Raw genomic sequence first — 18,673 nt, forward strand, 5'->3', positions numbered from 1 at the left:
AACCAGCGTAGCACTCAAAACTAGATAGAATTTTCATCAAAGAAGGACTCTCTTGGACTTTTCTGGTGGTACAGTGGTTAAGACTGTGCTTCCAACGCAAGCAGCACAGATTCAATCTGTGGTCAGGGAACTAAAATCCTATATGCAACGTACTGTGGCCAAAAAAAAAAGAAGGGCTATCTGGCAGAAGCAGCACAGAGGAGGGTGTATTAGAGAGACAAGGAAGAGGCTGACTCACACAATTCCCTTCATTGTGTGCAGAGGACTGATATTTATACCAAATGGGAGGGGGCAGATACAAAGGCTCAGATAGGCTGAGCGACTTGCTCGGAGGCACAGAGCAAGCTGGTGGCAGAGCTGAGACTCCAACTCTGGTCCTCAGCCTCTGAATTTCATAAACTTGCCACAAGCCCTGGCAGTCTGGAGTGAGGTGTGTGTGCATGTGTGTGTGTGCTGGAGAACAGAGCTCAGGAGGAGACTCTGGCTGCAGGGTCTAGGAAAGCTGGGGGAAGCAGGCTGAGCAGCCCCAGGGCCTAGTTCTGTGCATGAGCACACCTGTAGGCTCACTCGTGTACCTGGACTTGGACCAGGTGACACACCCCTAAGCTAGTTTGGGAAAACTGAGCCCCAACCAGAGCGGATCGACCCAAGGTCATACAGTGTCAGAGCTGGGGCTTAATTAAGCAGGGGGGCTCCAAAATCGCATTTCGGAGGGCTGTTCACCAAGCCAAATGCACATATTCCTAGAAAGAGGCTTTGGGCCCCTCTGCTCCACCACCCTCACCCCATCTTCTCAAGCTCAGATCCAACCTCTCTGGCAGCCCTAGGCAGGTGGGAAAGGCCAGTAACCTACAGTGGTCCCAGCCAGGAGCATCTCCCTGGGGAAGAGAGAGGCACATGTACTCACCCAGGTACAGGGAGATGCCAGTAGGAACTCTGGGCTGAGGGCCTGTAACTTTCACTCCTACCTCATGACACATGAACTTTGTGAATCTCCAATCACAAATGCCTCCAGGAAAAATGGGAGGGACCTTCTAAAGTGCAAGCTGAACCATGTCACTCCCCTGCTTAAAACCCTCTGGGGGCTCCTAGCACCGTCAGGGTGAAGCTCACCTTCCTTGGCTGGGCAGCTCTGCTCCCCCGGCTCCTCCTGCCTCCCAGTCTGTTCATCACCCGCCGTCCTACCCTTTCCTACCAAGCAGCATCCAACTCTTGTCTCTCTTGGAATGAGCCAAACCCACAGCTCTCTCCAAGCCTTTGTTCACATCTGGAATGCCTTCCCCTCCTTTTCACCTGCCTCTGCTTAACTCATCCTTGATGACTGAAACGAGACCTCTTCCTCCAGCAACCTTCCTTGACCCCCGCCCCATCCCCATGGCTTCAGAGGTGTGTGCACACATCTCCGCTCGCCCCACACCAGCCTCTTTCCCCTTATCTCTGCAACCATGTGTCCTTCTGAGCCACCATCTGCTCCATGAGACTGACCTCCCTTGAGGAGGGGCAGCCTGAGTTTATTCCTGCATGCTCAGTTCCTGGCACTTTGGCCCTGGTACCCAAGTGCTCAGCAAATATTTTCTGAATGAATCCAATGCCTCATTTTACCTGCATTAAGGGTGAGGGGTGGGGAGTGTGGTCAGTGGTCAAGGGAGCAGGGAAGCCAGGGTGGAGAGGTGCACAGAATAAGTTTGGTCATCCTCTCCACTCCGGTTCCCTGAGCAAAACTGGTTCATGGTAATCGGCTCTCCCCCGCCTTGCCTTCCCCCTTCAGGAACCACTCCTGAGTCTTTTTTTTAAATTTATTTATTTACCTTTGGCCATGCTGGGTCTTTGTTGCTGCACATGGGCTTTCTCTTTTGCAGAGAGTGGGGGCTACTCTTCATTGCAGTGCGGGCTTCTCATTGCAGTGGCTTCTCTTGTTGCAGAGCCCGGGCTCTAGAGCACAGGCTCAGTAGCTGTGGCACTCGGACTTAGTTTCCCGATGGCATGAGGAATCTTCCCAGACCAGGGATCAAACCCGTGTCCCCTGCATAGGCAGGCGAACTCTTTTAACTATTGGACCACCAGCGAAGTCCTCTCCTGAGCCTTATTACTTAGAGTCTTGCTATCAGCAAGCTAAGGCATTACCCTTCCCAGGGGAAGTTCTATTTTAATAACATCTCAAAGGCCCAGCGGCACAGAGTTCTATAGAGGTTTCTGGGCATGGTGATTAGGAGGGTCTTCTTTAAAAACCAACCACACAGCATGCTTGGTTTCTGTGTGTCCACGGGGCTCTGTAATCAGATGTACCAGGTTCAGATCCCAGCTTCCCCGCTGTGTGCACCAGCGCAAGGGCCACCCTCTCTGAGGCTCAGTTTGCCCTCCTGTAAGGCAGGGATAGGGAGAGAGGGCAGGAACGGGAGAGAACAGATGTGTGCTGGCCACATGAGTGGTAGCTCAGCAGAGCGGTGCCCCTCCCGCTGCTTCTCTACAGCAAAGGCCCACAGGGCTCGCTGTTCCCTCGGCCAGCCTCAGCACTCTGGCCCTCTGGGGCCTGCAGAGGGGCGGCTTTGTTTGTGGCTCCTGAGCACCCCCCTCTCCTTCCCTCTACCCACTCTCCCTTCCTCCTTCTCTCCCTCCCTCCAAGTGAGAGTTCCAGGGAAAACTTTGTCTGGAGACTTCTCAAGCCAGTGATAAGGTCTGGCCAGAAGAAAGCTCTTAGCAACCCAGACTCCCAACCCAGAGGCCCTTCTAATGGTTTCAGAGAAACAAAGAAGAGAAACATTGCCTGCAGCCCTGCGTGCCAGGAGGGCCAGCTTCCAAGAGGGAGAGTGGGGTTCTCGCGCCGCTGTGCAGGCGAAGGTGGCGGCCTGGCATAAAAGACACATGGGCCACCAGATCTGGGTAATTACAGCCCCACAGCCCAGCAGCAAGAGCCTCAGAAGTCGCTCCTTCTGCCACGGTCATGAGTCGGCCCTGGGGCCAGCCACTCCTGGTTGGTTACTAGGGGAGCCAACCCTTTTCCATTCAGGTGCCCCTTGCCAGCTAGGCTAAGTTCACAGTCTCCTTTCTGGAATTTTCCCCCATGCCCACTTTTCAATCAGTCCTTGGCCTGATTTCTAGTAGAAGCCTAGAAAAACCCACTGTACTGAAGCTCATCCAACCTGAGCTTGCAACTAATTGGAGGGAGCCCTAGTTCTGGCTCAGGCACTTGTGCCCCTTTGGGTAAACCTTCTGGGGCCTCAATTTTCTCCTCTGTAATGGAGGAGTCCATTTCATCTCTTTAGATTTCCTTCCAGCTCTAGCAGTGCGTGGATCTATAGGAGTAAAGATTTAGTCCAGCAGCAATAACCAGGGAACCGTCTAGGACTGTTTCAAATTCTGTCCAGTCTTGTACCTTTACACCAGGTACCCCAAAGTCTATATCACACCTTTTCTAATGTGCATAGATAGCCCTTGGATGAGCACTGTGAAAGGTACTAAAAAGAATCTAGTATAATCCCTGGTTTCAGCAAGCTCACAATTGAGTCAAGGTTCATCTTCCTAAAACAATCAGCAAACGACACAGCATGTTAAGCTTTTATTTGCGTCTGGCGCGGTGGAGACTGGCTGCTACAGGAGCTCCTGGGACAGAGAAATGAATGTGGTTTAGACCCTGGAGGCGCAGACGGTAAAGAATCTGCCTGCAATGTAGGAAGCCAGGGTTCGATCCCTGGGCCAAGAAGATCCCCTGGAGAAGGAAATGGCAACCCACTCTAGTATTCTTGCCTGGGAAACCCCATGCACAGACCTGTCAGGCTACATTTCATGGGGTCGCTAAGAGTCAGACACAACTGAGCAACTAACACTTGCACTTGTGGACCCTGAAAAGGCCAGTTTAACAGGACAACTCAGGTTTGAAAGAGACTCCATGCACAATAATTTTAGTTTGTTCTCTGATATAATAATGACTAAGGCAGGAAGGTAGACCCCTGGGCTTTAGAGGACAGATCTGTGATAATAAAAACTTATCAGATGGTCCTTCAGATATACAGAAATCCCCTTTCCCAGAATTCCAAATTTCTCAGAATCCCAAATTTCCCCAAGCATGCCTGCAAACTGATCTTTCACCTGAAAGTCGGCAGGGCAGGCAGCAGCAGTATTATCTTCCTTAAGGTGAAGGAAAAAAAACCCAGGAATTAAATCCTTTTGTCCCCACCCATCAACACTTTTGTTTTTAGCTGTTCCACGTCTTAGAAACTCTGCCAGATCATAAAGCTGTTAGTTCTGAAATCACACTTGAGGTGCTTAAACTGTCTGCTGTAAATGCTTCATACTACTAGAACATACTCCTTTCCCTAAACACAGAAGAAAAGCAACCTGAGCCACAAGGAAATAAGGATGCGCCTAGAGCCAAGGTCAAGGTCACGTGCCACTGAGGATGGGACAGTGTCTCTCTGCCCAGAGACCCAGGCAGGACTGTGTTCTGGAACCCATACTCCCCTGCCTTCCACAGTGAGCTCAGACCTGCAGCGAGCCAGGATGATACAGATCAAGGTACGGATGCTTTATTTGGCTTACTTTTCAAATGAAAGCAGGACACCCAATTTTTACAGCCAGATTATTTGTCCCGAGCATATCAAAACAGCCAAAAAAGACAGAACAGGAAGAGAGAAAAACAACTTTTTATCTGTACCCAACTAGCCTGATGAAGTGAAGACAGAGGCTCTTTCACACCAGCAGAGTATGAATCAATTCTTTTTAAAATTTATTTATTTATTTTTATTTATTTGGCTGAGCTAGGTCTTAGTTGCGGCATGTGTGATCTTCATTGCAGCATGCGGGACCTCTGGTTGCACCATGTGGGATCTAGTTTCCTGACCAGCGATTGAACCCAAGCCCCCTGAACTGGGAGCACAGAGTCTTAGCCACTGGACCAGCAGGGAAGTCCTTGAATCAATTCTGAAGCCAGGACAGCAGGGGAGAAGTGAGTTATCTATTGGAAGGAACTGCCAAACTCTGAAGGCCATAAAATGCTGGTAATGTGGGGGACAGGAGAGAGATCATATCAGACACAACAATAAACAACCCCATGCATGACATCTATGAGAGCCTCACTTACACATTACAGCATCCTAGTAAGGTTGAGTCCTAATTCCATTTTCAAAGATGAGAAAATAGAGGCTCGGAGATGCTGAAGGACTGGTCCAAGGTCACACAGTAAAGAAAGGAGGCAAGAGCAAGGGCTGGGCCTTCTGCCTTCAGGCCCCCTGCTCTGGCCCCATGTTTTGGGGTCCCCGATTGAGGGGCAAAACAGAAGACTAGGAGGCAGGCTCAACCCTTTCCAGCTTTGGAACCCTAGTAAATTACCTCCCTGCCCTCTGTGGGCCTGTTTCTGCTACTATAGAAATGGAAATGATAATAGCACAGAGCTCAGAGATAATCAGGAAGATTAAATGAATAAATACATATGAAAGACTTTTTATGTGCTTGGGACATAAACTAAGCACCTTAAAAGGGTTAGCTACTTCTGTTGTTTATTTCACTGTCAATTCCTTGAAAGCAGGGACTTACCAACTGGGGAAAGGCTAGGAACAGCCTAATAATAAATTCATATTTATTAAGATTAGGAGTCATTCTCATATTCCTAGAAAGTGTGAAGTTCATGGAGGCAGAGGCCTGGACCAATGACCTCAGATGGCTTGGGAGTTAAACCCTGAGCATGGGTGCTTCTTCCCAGGGATTAGCATGAGCACCACCCAGAGGCAGCCTCCCCATATTCCCATCTCTGGGCAGCCAGAGCCTCCCACCTTGTCACCATCTGTCTCACTCAGGGCAAGTTTAAGCCTGTGGCGAATGTCACCTTCTCTGAGTTCGGGCAGGGCAAAAACCAAAATGCAAACACTCAATAGACTTTGAACATTAAAAATTCTGGATCTGTCCCTGCGGATTTACTTTAAAGACCAATGCACACCCAGATAATTAGAAAGATTTAAAGAACAAAAGTGGTCGTAATCAGGCCCAGTAAAAATGTAAGGTGGAAATTTTTCTGCCAGAGCAAAGTTTCCTTTTGAAAAAATAAATGACCCCTCCCCAGAGCTGCCTGCTAGCCAGGAGGGGCACTGCCCTCCCTTAGGGGGCCTGGGAGGCCCTGGAAGGGCAGCAGAGAGCTGGGCAATTGCATGTGGCACTTCCACACCCCTCAGGTCAGTTTAAGAAGTTGCGCAGGGAGGGACTTCCCTAGCAGTCCAGTGACTAGGGTTCTGTGCTTCCCATGCAGGGTGCATAAGTTCGCTCCCTGGTCCCCTGCAAGCCATGTGGTGCAGGAAAAAAAGAAAAAGAAGTGGGATAAGCCATCTTCAAGCCGCAGAGAGGAAGAAGAAGAGTATCAAGGTCAGGAAGCCTGAGTCTCTATTCCGCCTCAATGGGCGACCTTTTGCAGCTTATTTAGCCTGTGTCTGTTTCCTCATCTGTAAAGTGGAAATAATGACAGTGATCTAGACCATAAAGTCTCTCTGATGATTAAATGAGCTGGCACGCAGGAAGCGACTCTGAAGAACTGTTTTTGACTCTAGGCATCTGCTGGTTATCTCTCCCCCGCTCCCCATGTATGTCACCTGCTACCTCCTACTCAGCCTACATGATTCAGCTAACAGCCCCTCTTGAGCCCCCTGACTAGGTCAGGCCCACTGTTACTATTCCCAGAGTTCCCTGCTCATTTCATAACACCCCAGGACACTCATTGTCAGCATTTGTTTAATTTTCTGTCTGCCTGACGTTAATAGCTGACAACAACTGCCAGGCATGTGGTAAATGCTTCACACAGATCAGCTCTTTTAATCTTTATAATAATCCTTTTAAGTACTACTATTATCAATCCCAATTAATGGATGGGGAAGCAGATGTTCAGAGAGGTTAGGCAACTCGCCCAAGAACACACAGCAAGTAAATAAAACAGTGCCATCTGTCTGACTCTAAAGCTGGCACTCTTAGGCACCCTCTGGGCATCAAAAGCCATCTCAAGAGAAGGCTGCTTCTGGTAAGGGCTGCAGGCCTGAATCACAGACCTGTGTTCCCTATGCAAAGCTAGCTTCATAGAAATGGAGAAGGCTCTGTCTCTGTTTTGCCACTGGGCTGGCTGCCCTACCAATAAGCAGCCCTATCCAATGCCAGTCACCACGTCCAGATGTCCTTCTTACCCAGCAGCCTTCCCCCAATCAAACACATGGTTCCCAGCTCCAGCAAAGGCCACAGGGAAGTTTAAGCATGACACAACCACAAGTGTCACCCCCAAGGCAAGCACACCGCCATGGCAGGGCCACAGACACAGACAGGAGCCCTATGCTTTGGGGGTAGAAGGTGCAGAATATGATGGAGCCCCAGTAGGAGAGGCTTGAAAGTTACAGGAATGTGTGCTCTGGAGTGAGACAGCCCAGGTACAGATCTCGGCTCCCCTACCCACTAAACCTCCAATCTTGAACAATTCAATTATTCTCACTGAACCACAATTTCCTCATCTGAAAAATGGGATCATCCAATAATAAACTCAATCTCATGGTGCACAGAGTAAATGCAATCATGCCTGCCCAAAGCCTGCTTAATAACTGTTATTCTTGTCATGATGGTGATTGTGTCTTCACATGTTACGGACCATTATGTGATTGGATCAAGCAGGTTCTAGCTTAAAGTCAGAAGATCTGGGTGTGCATCCCGGCTCTGACCCACATAAGCTCTGTGACTTAGGGTGTGGTCTCTTCTCATAGACTCTGTTTATTCATCTGTAAACAGGGGGAAGCCTCTCACCATGGGACGGGCAAAGCAATGCACAGCAGTAACCCATGCTTGTATTCTGCAAACAGGACAGCTCTGAGGAAACCTGGGCACCTCCCATCACTGTGTTAATTAATTGGAAGGAGGGTGCCAGCCAGGAACCAATTACCAAGCCCCTCCAGGGGCCTCTGCAGGGGGCAGGGAGGAAGGAGAGAGGAAGAGTAGTGACAGCTCCTCCCCTGCCCCCCACCCGCCACCCTACTTGTGTCTCCTTCGCAGATGGTCCCACACTCCAGGCCCACAAAGGAGAGGCTCATTCTAAACAGCGTCTTTTCATGTGGAAACCACCGGATTTGCATCTGTCCTTCCCTGGCCAGGCCTGCCCCATGCCAGCTGCTCTGAGCTTCCCAGGCTGCAGGCAGCTGGGGCCGGGGCCTGTGGGGTCCACGGGCAGGGAGAGGAAGGGAACTGAAGGAGCCGAGCAGGAGCAGAGGGGAGGAGGAGGGGTTGGGCACAGAGGGAATCTGCACATTCCCTCATCTCCTGGACACCAGACAAACCCTGTGGCCGGCACATCCAAATCAGGATCTGGGCCACCCAGTGCCAGGAGCCAGCGGCGGCTGAGGCCATGTCTGCTCCAGGCTGGCCAACCTGGGAGACAAGTGGAAAAACTCACTCCATGGCTGGGCTGCCGGGGCCTGACGCTGCCAGGCCGCTGGTCCGGCCAGCGTCCACACACGCAAACCAACCAAGCCCGTGTCGGTGCTGACTCCACAGCCTTGGCCGGCTGTGGGGTGATTCTGGGGGCCCTGGGGAGCCTCACACCCTGCCCTGACGCCTCTGAGTGCTGCCATGGGTGACAAGGTGGCAACACCCTCAGCCATGAGAAAACAGGGCCTCTGGGCACACTCAGGAAGAGAGTAACTCAGCAGAGCTTTTGTAGAGAGAGAGGGATAGACGGCAAGGAAGGGAAGAGCCTGCATTTACTAAGCAAGCATTAAGGACGGGCAGTCAAGACCCAGGTTGTGTCCACTGGACCCTGATGCTCCTAACCCAGGTCTCTATGAGACCTCCTTACACACCCATCTCTTCAAAGGTCCTGGAGAGCAGGGGCTGCAGCTATATATTCTCTGAGCCTAACAGGGCTTGGCCCAGAGCAGGAGCTCAGAGGGCTGGATGAATGAGTAAATGTTACCTAGATTCCTTCTGCATGAGGATGCCAGTGATCTGCAAAAAGAATTGCAAGGAAGGAGGCAGTATAGTGAGAGTGTGAGGTGTACAGAAGGCAGAATCCCCGCCCCATTCCACCCCACGAGTCTGGGAGCTGGGTCTCTGCTGGTGAAATGCGGAAGGACCCTATGGTCCTTGCCCCTCACGTCCTCGGCCTGCCTTTTGTCTGTGGAAAAACTTCAAAGAATAAGTCTAACCAGAGAAGTGAGAATACGCAGAAACAAAGGAAAACAGCCAAAGGAGAGCAAATAATAATAGTTTTGATATTAAGCATAGCCAAGGACCTGTAGTTCCTTCTCAGGAGCTATCGATAATATTCTGAGCCATAGCCTGTGAATCGTCTTATGGATACTGAAACTCCCACCAGCTGGAGAAGTTAACTTCGTGATGGCCACCCTGCAGCCAGGACATAAGCTGCCACAATTCCAAAACCGGCCTCAAGGAAATAGGAACAAACCGACCCTGGAACTGAAGACTAACTGTACTTAAAACAATCAAGATGACGCTGGTCAGACCACCAGTGACTAATTTCAAGATGACTATCAGAGCTGACGGTGCTGTTTCTATATGCAGCTCCCTCCTTCGGCCTATAAAAGCTCTACCCCACTGGGTGTTGGGGATGGGGGAAGTCAGCCTTTGGACAGGTGTTCACCCTATCTGCCCACCCCCACCTCACCAGTTGCCAGCATCCAAAATAAAGCAAACTTTCCTTTCCACCAACCTGGCCTCTTTAATGGCTACTGAGCAGTGAGCAGCCGGATCCCACTTTCAGTTACACTGGTACCTCTTGGCCTTTTAACTGAGATTCTCTCATCTCTTCTTGCAGTAAGAGTCAGACAGGAAAAAGGTGCTGGGAAGTGGGATACTGGGGCTCCAGCATCCTACATAGACTGGATGTGGGTCAGTGAGTTGAAGCAGAAGGGCTTGTAATCCCCTCTTCCCCATCCTGACCCTGGGCTCCATTCACCTGGACCCAAAAAAGGGACAAGCTGTCCAGCAGAAGGAAACCCAGATACTAGCAGCCCAGGCTGGGGCAATGCAGTGGGGGTAAAACACCCACCCCGACTAGGGCGGCCTGAAGTCCCCCTCACTGGGCTGCTGGGCAGAAAGAGCGCTGACCAGGAGTCAGGAGAACCCAAGTTTCAGCCCTCTAATGTCATACTTGCTGAGTGACTCTAAGGAAATCACGGTTCTGCTCTGTGGGCCTAGGTTCCTTCATTTGTCAAGGGAGAGAATGCGATGATTTAACTGCTCGTATAGTGTGTTCTCCTATAAGGCTCTCTACAGGGGCCTAAAGACATGTTGGTGTTGTTCAGATGCTAAGTCATTTCCGACTCTTTACGCCCCCATGGACTGCAGCGCACCAGGCTTCCCTGTCCTTCACTATCTCCTGGAGTTTGCTCACTCATTTCCACTGAGTTGGAGATGCCATCCAACCACCTCATCCTCTGTCACCCCCTTCTCCTTTGGCCTTCAGTCTTTCCCAGCAGAAGCCAGGGGCTCCAAGCAGTGAGCTGAGCTCTGTGAGGGTGGGACAGGATAGGGGAGGCCAACCTGCAGGTCTCGGGGTCTGGTGCAGCTGACGATCCTGCTCGCGGACTTGGAATCTACGGCTCAGCACCGGCATCCAGGGTCCTCTCTTTGCCACATCCCTTCTCCTAAGTCACTCTGGGGGACAGTAGGCATTCCGGCCACTCAGGGCACTTTGTCCTTGGGCCACTGGCTCCCTGAGCCAGCCTAGGGAACTTGGAAAGCACTAAGCTCAGTGGCACCTAACTTAACAAGGCACCTGGGAACAAGGCCACCTAGCCACTAGAAGCCACCACCTTCCTTACCGAGAAGCCCCAACTCTGGTCACGTCACAGATAAACGCTGGGAAAGCACTCCAAAGGACCTCTAAGCGATGAGAAGGAGGTTGTAGAGGCCAACACAGAGCTCAAAGACTTTTCTTATAGCCCATTGACTCAAACTCTACACACAATTCTGATATATTTTGTTCTGTTTCTCCAGCCAAGGGCAGTCTAGAAACAGATATTTAGAAGCAGAGAAGGACTGCTATATGCTATGTCAGGTATATGACTGAAATGGAACAGGAACAGAAAAATGCTAAAAATCAGGCACAAGGGCTCAAAAAATAAAATCATCTGGAATGAAACTGTCTTGTTCCTAGGAGGGCCGCTTTCACTGTCACCCCTGACCTGCCCTATGGAAGGATACTGGACCACAACCAGGAGGAGGCTGGGCCTTGACCTCCTGTGGACATCTGTAGCCGGGGAAACTGCATCTGGTCCTTCCCTCTGCGTTCTCTTCTTTTTTCTTCCTTTCTTCTCCTTAGTACATAAAGAAACTAAAACAGCTTACTAAAATATACACCATAAAATATAGTTTAAAACATTATACCCAGGAAAAAAATGTCATCTGGCTAGACAGTCACAATCCAAAATCTGTATGTTAGAGCAGGAGCCCTTCCAGAAAACCCTCAGGCTTTATATGCAACCTCACCTGCTGTGCCCCACAAAGAAGGAGGAATGGGGTAGGTATCAGAGGGTCGGTGGCAAATGGAAAACAGAGGCCCCTCCCCCAAGGAAGTGCTACTGAAGACCTGGCAACAGGCCATCATGTTTCCTTGTCTCTGCTTTCCTATCATCTCCTACAGCGCACACCAAACCCCGGCCTTGAGGATCTGCCCTCCAGGGATCTGACACAAGAGCTCCAAGCAAGCGTCCAAGAAGCTGGGCTTGCCCAAAGTGGTGATTCTTTGCATAAAGGCAGCAGGAGCTGGGGTCTCACCCTCTAATCCACTTCCTCCCCTGCCTACCACCCCCAGCTTGTGTGATCCCACCTCCCAGACTCCCTTTAGGGTTCTTCTTCATATCTGTCTTGTAACCAGACCAACTTCAGAGAACAAAGAGCCTCCTGGTCTCCATCAGAGCTGACTTCTTGCCAGAGCTGAAGTTGTCCCAAATCCCCGCAGAAGGTGGAACCAACTCTGCATTTCACAGATGAGAAAACAGAGGCCTAGAGATGGAAGTGACTGGTCCAAGGTCACACAGCCTGTTAGTGACTAATTTAGGACTAGAGGCCAGGCCTTCAGACTCCCAAGAACACTCTGGTTCCTTCTCAAACTCAGAGAGGAGCCTTTACCAATAGGCTTTCAGGCCTGCCCCGCTCCACCCCACCCCCCAGGCCCCTCCCCTGCAGGCCTCTTGCTCCTCCCTACTGGAAAACCAGCAGCTATGAAGGGCTAGCAAGGGAAGAGTAGATAGGGTTAAGGTGGGGATTTAATTTAATCCTCTGAGCCAGCTTAAACCGATGCCACATTTGTTAGAAGAGCAAGACACAGAGGGATTTGATGGGGGATGGTGGGGGAAGGGGGCACATTAGTGAATAATCACTGGATACCAAGAGGCCAGGGCTGCCAATGGGTTGAAAAGACAGGTACTCATCTTCATGGACTCCCCACCCCAGGGCCCAGGTCTCCAAGAAGTGGCCCTCTACCACTGGAATCATCCAGTCTCCAATGTGCAGGGTAGTGGAAAGATCACAGCCTAGAGACTGAAACAGGCCTGAGGGCAAATCCCAGCTCACCTACTTACTCACTGTGTGTGTAACTCAGGCAAGTTACTCTACCTCTCTGAGCCTCAGTTTCTTCCTCCATTAAAGGGGGCCTGAACACACCTTCCTTGTAGGTCTCCTGGGAAGGCTGCCTGAGCTCACATACATAGACACAGGGGAGACACTGAATCAAATCTCAGGGCTATTATTACAAATCTCTCATCCTTTATCTCTCATCCAGGCCCATCCATAACTCTTTTACTCTAACCTGCTTACCTCTTTGACATTAACACTGTTAATGACAGTAATCCTTCCCAGCTAAATAGCATTTGTATCATTTCAAAACACTAAGCGTCCTGCCCTCTGTGGGTCGCAGCAGCCCTGCCAGCCGCAGCCAGAGCTAAGGTACCCCTTCAGCCCCCAAGTTCATCTTCCCATGATGTTTCCAAGTTCCAATTCTGGAATTGAGCCCAAAGACCCTGATTGAACGTGCTGTCTTATAGCAGATCTTGGGGGGCATCAGATGGAGCTAGAACCACTTCTCCCATTGCTTCCAGGCTGACCCACCATCTGGTGTGCTGCTCTGGCCACAAACAAGTTGCCCTTCCCACTTTGACCTCCAACTCTCTAATTATGAGAGCCAGGTGGGCAGCTGGTGGAGTCTGGCCTTAGGTACATGGCTCACCAAACCCAAGACCAAGGCCAGGCTGTGATCTCCTTACCCTGACTGAGCTCTCTGAAAAGTGTGGGTTCACACCCTTGATCTTACTGGTTTTTAATAATTGCTGGTCACCAACCCCAGCGTTCAAATTATCTTTCCTGTGCTCACACTCCAGGAGGAAACTGAGGGCCAAAGCAGAGGGCCCAGCCAAGGTCACCCAGGGGGTCGGGACAGAGCTGGGGAGTGAATGGCAGGTCTCCTAAACCCTGGGCACTTTCCACTATCCAGGTCTGCTTCCCACTTAACTCCTTCTTTCCCACAGCAAGGAAGCTCCCAAAACGTCTCCTGTAAGCCTCAGCCCCTAAAATGAGGTCCAAGAACTCTCCCCCAACACTGGAGCTGCCAGAATGAGCGCCGCCCCTCCTTAGCCCGCCACAGCTCTTCCCCACATCTTCAAGTTGGCCACTCCAGAATCTTTCCCATCCCTGGTAGCAACTCCCGGGATTGGGGAGCACCCACAGACTGCTTTTGGAGTCAGGCCCGAGTTCCTGGGATGAGCACCAGAGGCCGGCAGGTGGGGTGGGCTTTTACCTCTGCGGGCCTCCTCAGGGCGGCAAGTCCGTTCCCACACCCACTGCCCAGCGTCGGTCCGTGCCAGCGACACTCCCCGCGGCGCGCTCCAACGGGGAGGAGGGGGGACACCACTGAGCTGCCCGACACTGTTCTCCTGGGGTTAAAAATGCAGCATCCTAAACGAGGGTTAAAAATGCAGTCCTGGACTTGAGCCGGCGAGAGGGATCCTGCCCAAAAGACAGTTACTGCCAAAGCCACATCCTCCCACTTCTCTCCGCAGTCCTGGGGGCCGAGGGGCTCGAGCGACTGCGGCAGCAAGAGAGGCACACCTTCCCGACCCAGCGCCCCCCCTCCACGCCCACATCCCCGCGCCCTCCGCAGCCCAGGCCGGGGGCTCCCAGCGCCGGCGGGTCCCGGGCGCGGCGGGCCAGGGGCGCCTACCTTTGTGACAGTCATGCAGAAACTCCGGGGCGGTGCGGGGCCGCGGGCGCGGCGTGCGGGGGCGGCGGCCGGGGTCCGCCCGGGGGCTCCGGGCGGCGGCAGGAAAGGGGTCCGGAGCGGCTCCGCGCGCTCCCCGCGCCCCGCGGGGGGCTCAGCCGAGCCTGGGGGCCGCGCTCCGGGCGGGCAGCGCGCAGGGACCGCTCGTCAGCGCTCGCCCGCCGCTCGTCGCTGATGTCAGCCCCGAATGTGCATTTATAATAGATGAGCCTCCTTCGCCGCAGGAAGGCGAGGCAGGAAGAAAGGGAGCGAGGGAGAGGGCCCAGGCTGGGGGGCGGGGGGAGGAAGAGGGGCCGGGAACTCGCTACAAAGGAGGAGGCGGAAGGAGGAGGAAACGCGCGCCCGCCCGCCAGCCGCCGTGCCCCGCGCCTCCGGGATCGGTCGCGGCCGCGGGGCACAGCGGCTCGCCAAGCCCGGGGCCGGCGCCCAGGCCCGCGGCCTTAACCCCTTCAGGCCCGCGGCCGCCTGGCGGCCGGGCGAGGCTGGGTCCTGGCACCTGCCAGCTAGGGCGGGGGGATGGGCGGCGACCCGGGCTCTGCGTGCCCCGTTGGCCCCAGGCCGCTGGCGAAGTCACACGCTAGATGGCCGAGGCGCCGCGCGGGCCGAAACGACCGCCAGGCTCGCCCCCTGGAGGTTCGCAGAGTCGGCCGGCGGGCGGGGAGGGCCGAGCGGCTGGCCGAGAGGGGCGTGGCAGCCGCCCGCCTGGACTCAGCCTGCACCCCTGCCTCGCGCAGACCCCGGCACCGAGGGGCTCAGGATGAGGAGGCCCCAGCACCCGTTTCAGTCTCGTTCCCGCAACGAGAAGGTGGTCCAGGGGGGCTCATAGCCAGTTTTACAGAGGAGGAAACTGAGGGTCAGGATCGGAAGTGACTGAGACAACTGGCGTGCAGCCGGGCTGGCATTTCTCTGGGAGCCCGCTCTTTCCACGTCGCCGCGAGCTCTGAGTTCTGTACCGAAGCCCGGGTTATAAAAGCTGCGTTCTAGAGACAGGAGAGCCCTGCCCCAGGTGTGTCCGTACGACCCTCGGGCTTAGCGCTGCTCTGGGGGAACACAGGTGCGTCCTCTGCGGTGAACTAATCCTGACCTGGGTCCCTCCCACCCTACTCTGGAGCTGCTTCGGGGACTTGAGGTACAACCACCTGAAGGTGTCCCCGCAAGTCTTCTGAAAGAAGTCCTCCTCCTGCTCACCTGAGCAGAACCGGTTTCGGCAGATCCCGAACTACTGAAACTGAGGAGGGGAGGGTTAGCGGAGATGGAGGCGGGCGGATCTGCCACGCATCACAGCCTCCCCCTACGCCCGGAAGTGTTAGTTTTCTGCTCCTGGCGATTATACAATTCAATCAAATACAGGACGTTCCTCCACAGTGGAATGCGCACCTGCTCTGTAGAAGGCGCTGGAGGAACAGGGAGGAGATCGGATGCCTGCCTTCACCGAGCCCACAGTTTAGAGCAGCAATAATAATCGGCATCTGTAGAACTCTTTGCGGATCATCCTGCTACTTTTATTTACATTTTCTCCTGTGATCCCTAACGCAATAGTATGAGGAAGGAATGACCATTCTCGGTTTGCTGATGAGTGAACAGTCTCAGAGAGTGGCGGGGACCTCCCCAAGATCACACAATGACAAAGCCAACCCTTGAACAGAAGTCATTTTCAACTGAGCACAGCGTTGTGCTTTGGAGCTGTGAATTCCAGGGCTACTCATACCTGCTGCCTTATTTGAGCTTCACCCTTGGGAGGGCGCTGGACAGGTAGTAGTCCTGTTTTCAGCCAAAAGTTTAAATGCCTGACTCAGTCTCTTGGGTAGCACATGATGTCACAAGCCTCAGGCATCTGATTTGTGCAGACTCTTCCTCAATGTGTTCCCACGTTGGACCTCATGCTTTTACCACATTACTCCCCTCCCAAGAATGCCCTCCTCATTCTTCTGCACTGATCTAGACTCTCTCTGCCTCTCACGGTCCCATCTCCTTGCCAAACCCCTGACAACTCCAGCCCCCACGGGTCCCCATGTTGCATTTGAGTCCCAGCGTCTGGTCTTGTTTTCATGAGCTTCTGGCTAATACAGACTGTGAGCTTGCAAGTGTTCAGAGAACCAGGGCAAGTCTTCTCTTACTGTGTACCCCGGGCACACAGTAGTTGCTCAGTGAATATTTAATGCCACCAAGAACAAAATCAAGCAGAGTAAACGTTTGACCTGCAACAGAAGAAATTTAAATTGGATCCATGAAAGCATTTCCCCTTAGCAAGCTGTCCAGCATCAGAAGGGGTCGCATGCCCTTTCTGGGCTGTCTTGGGCAGGTCAGCCTCAAGACAGGAGGATGGACCTCAAAACCTTTCTGAAGCCCCCGTAGCCCTTGGAAACCATTAAAGGGCAACTCAAGAACAGGAGCCACCCTGCCCCCCACGACTGTGACTTGTCCCTGTTTCTCTCTCATGGATATTTAAAATCCCAGATTGTCAGCCTCAGCTACCCAGCATGCCTCTTGGCACCTTCCTCACCATCCGCCAGCATTGTGGGCTCTGGGAACGAGACAGATACTTAATATCAGCCTAAGCCAAATGTAATTAGGAACATCAATCTGCTGCCCACAGCCCACGTGACAGGCTCCCAAGGCAGAAGGAAAATGTTTCTGATTCCTCACAGGAGGCTGGCTCGCCCCTTCTGTCTGTCACTCTCCCCAGTCAGAACAGAGGTCTGGAAGAGCAATGGCCCCCTCAAAGAACTTGGCAGGCCCCCCTGCAAGTCAAGGGCTTGGCCCCTAAGAGATACGCAGAAATGTGTGCTTTTTCTGTGGTCTGACTGTCGATATCACAGTACCTCCCACCTCCTGGTCCCCTGCGACATGGCCCATCTTAGTTTGGATTCTCCTCAAAGCAGAGCCTGAAAAAGGAATTGGATGCAGGTGGTTTAATTGGAAGGTGATCCCTGGAAGCAGGAGTGGAAGAGTGAATGGGGGTAATTAGTGAGACTGGGAAGAAGGAAAAGTCAACATAATAATTGGCTTTATATAGTAGAAAAGCTTTTGCATATGTGTCTATAAATATGTATAATATATGTTTTAGAAAATTTTTGCCTAAAAAATGTATGACCTTTGATTCTGTTTGACTTAGTATGAATAGAATGCTAGATTTCTAATTAAAAAAATAGATATGCAACAAGCAACAAAGGTTTAATGTATAGCACAGGGAACTGTGGTCAATATCTTGTAATAATGTATAATGGAAAATAATCTGAAAAACAATATATATGAATATGGACTTCCCTGATAGTTCAGCTGGTAAAGAATCTGCCTGCAATGCCGGAGACCTGGGTTCGATCCCTGGGTTGGGAAGATCCCCTACAGAAGGGAAAGGCTACCCACTCCAGTATTCTGGCCTGGAGAATTCCATGGACTGTACAGTCCATGGGGTCACACAGAGTCGGACACAACTGAGAGACTTTCACTTTTACATATGTATAACCTTGCTGTGCACCTGAAAGATTGCAAGTCAACTACACTTCAGTAAAATATATATGCTAAGAAAAAAAAATAAGATTGGAGAAAGAAAAAAAAATGGCTTTATATTGTTTGTTCTCAAGGTCACTGCTGGGGCCAAAGGGGCCCACTTCCCCAGAGACATCTGGGATGTGGCCAGGATTGCCTGCCAGGAGTCATTCAGTGGGCATTCATCCATGGACTCCTCCTCCCCACTGTCTGAGGGCTGCCTCTTATGGCATTCCTTCAGCTTGGAGAATACCCTGGGCCAGAAAGTAGAAAGACACCACCACCACCACCCAGCTGTTATTCAAGGTGGGATGCTATTAGTTTAAGTCTGAGCTCTCTTGGACCACCCACTGAGCTGTAGGTGAAACCAGAGGGAGTCTGAGTGGACATGTTAAAAACTGTGGAATAAATAAGCATTTGCAGTAGAAGCTCTGGTCTCCTTTAGACTCCTTCATGCCCCAATGCTGTAAACCATGCTCTGTCCTCAGCCTTGAATACCCTTACACCTCTTTCTCTGCATGCCAAACTCCTATTCATCTTTCAAATCCCTGCTCAAATGGCACCACCTCTGTGTAGCTCTCCTGACACTATCTCCACAGCTGCCTGATTCACACTGTACTATAACTATCATAATTAAACATATTTGTCCTGTCTCTTGATGGGGCTGTGACCATGTGTTCTGTCTCTCTTTTCTTAATCACAAAACATAGTTGACACATAGGAGATGCTGGATAACTGCTTGCCAATCCAATTGGGCTGCCACGGGCACCTGTAGCTTCAGCCTTAATAACCTCTTGGCTCAAGTCCCAGCATGCCTTAGGGCAGCATGTCGACGTCAGGCTCTGATCCACCTCTTGTGTTTGTTTGCCTAGCTTTTCCCCAGACCTTGTGTTGGATGCCACTGTGCAGGATTAGGGGGGCTTGGTCCTTGCCTGCAAGAAG

At 52.1% G+C, this 18,673-nt stretch overlaps 1 protein-coding gene across 1 annotated transcript in view; it reads right to left on the bottom strand.

Annotated features, from left to right (window-relative positions):
• Window positions 1-14,570, bottom strand: part of LOC120852507 (coronin-2B) — a 148,964-nt gene extending 134,394 nt beyond the window's left edge. The window contains exon 1 of the mRNA XM_040225783.1: window positions 14,186-14,570. Within this exon, the coding sequence (XP_040081717.1) occupies window positions 14,186-14,200 (15 nt within the window). The 5' untranslated portion in view covers window positions 14,201-14,570. The remainder of the gene's footprint in view (window positions 1-14,185) is intronic.
• Between the last annotated feature and the right edge of the window lie 4,103 nt (window positions 14,571-18,673).

Source organism: Oryx dammah, unplaced genomic scaffold (assembly GCF_014754425.2).
Source record: "Oryx dammah isolate SB20612 unplaced genomic scaffold, SCBI_Odam_1.1 HiC_scaffold_26, whole genome shotgun sequence".
NCBI classification, from domain to species: Eukaryota; Metazoa; Chordata; class Mammalia; order Artiodactyla; family Bovidae; genus Oryx; species Oryx dammah.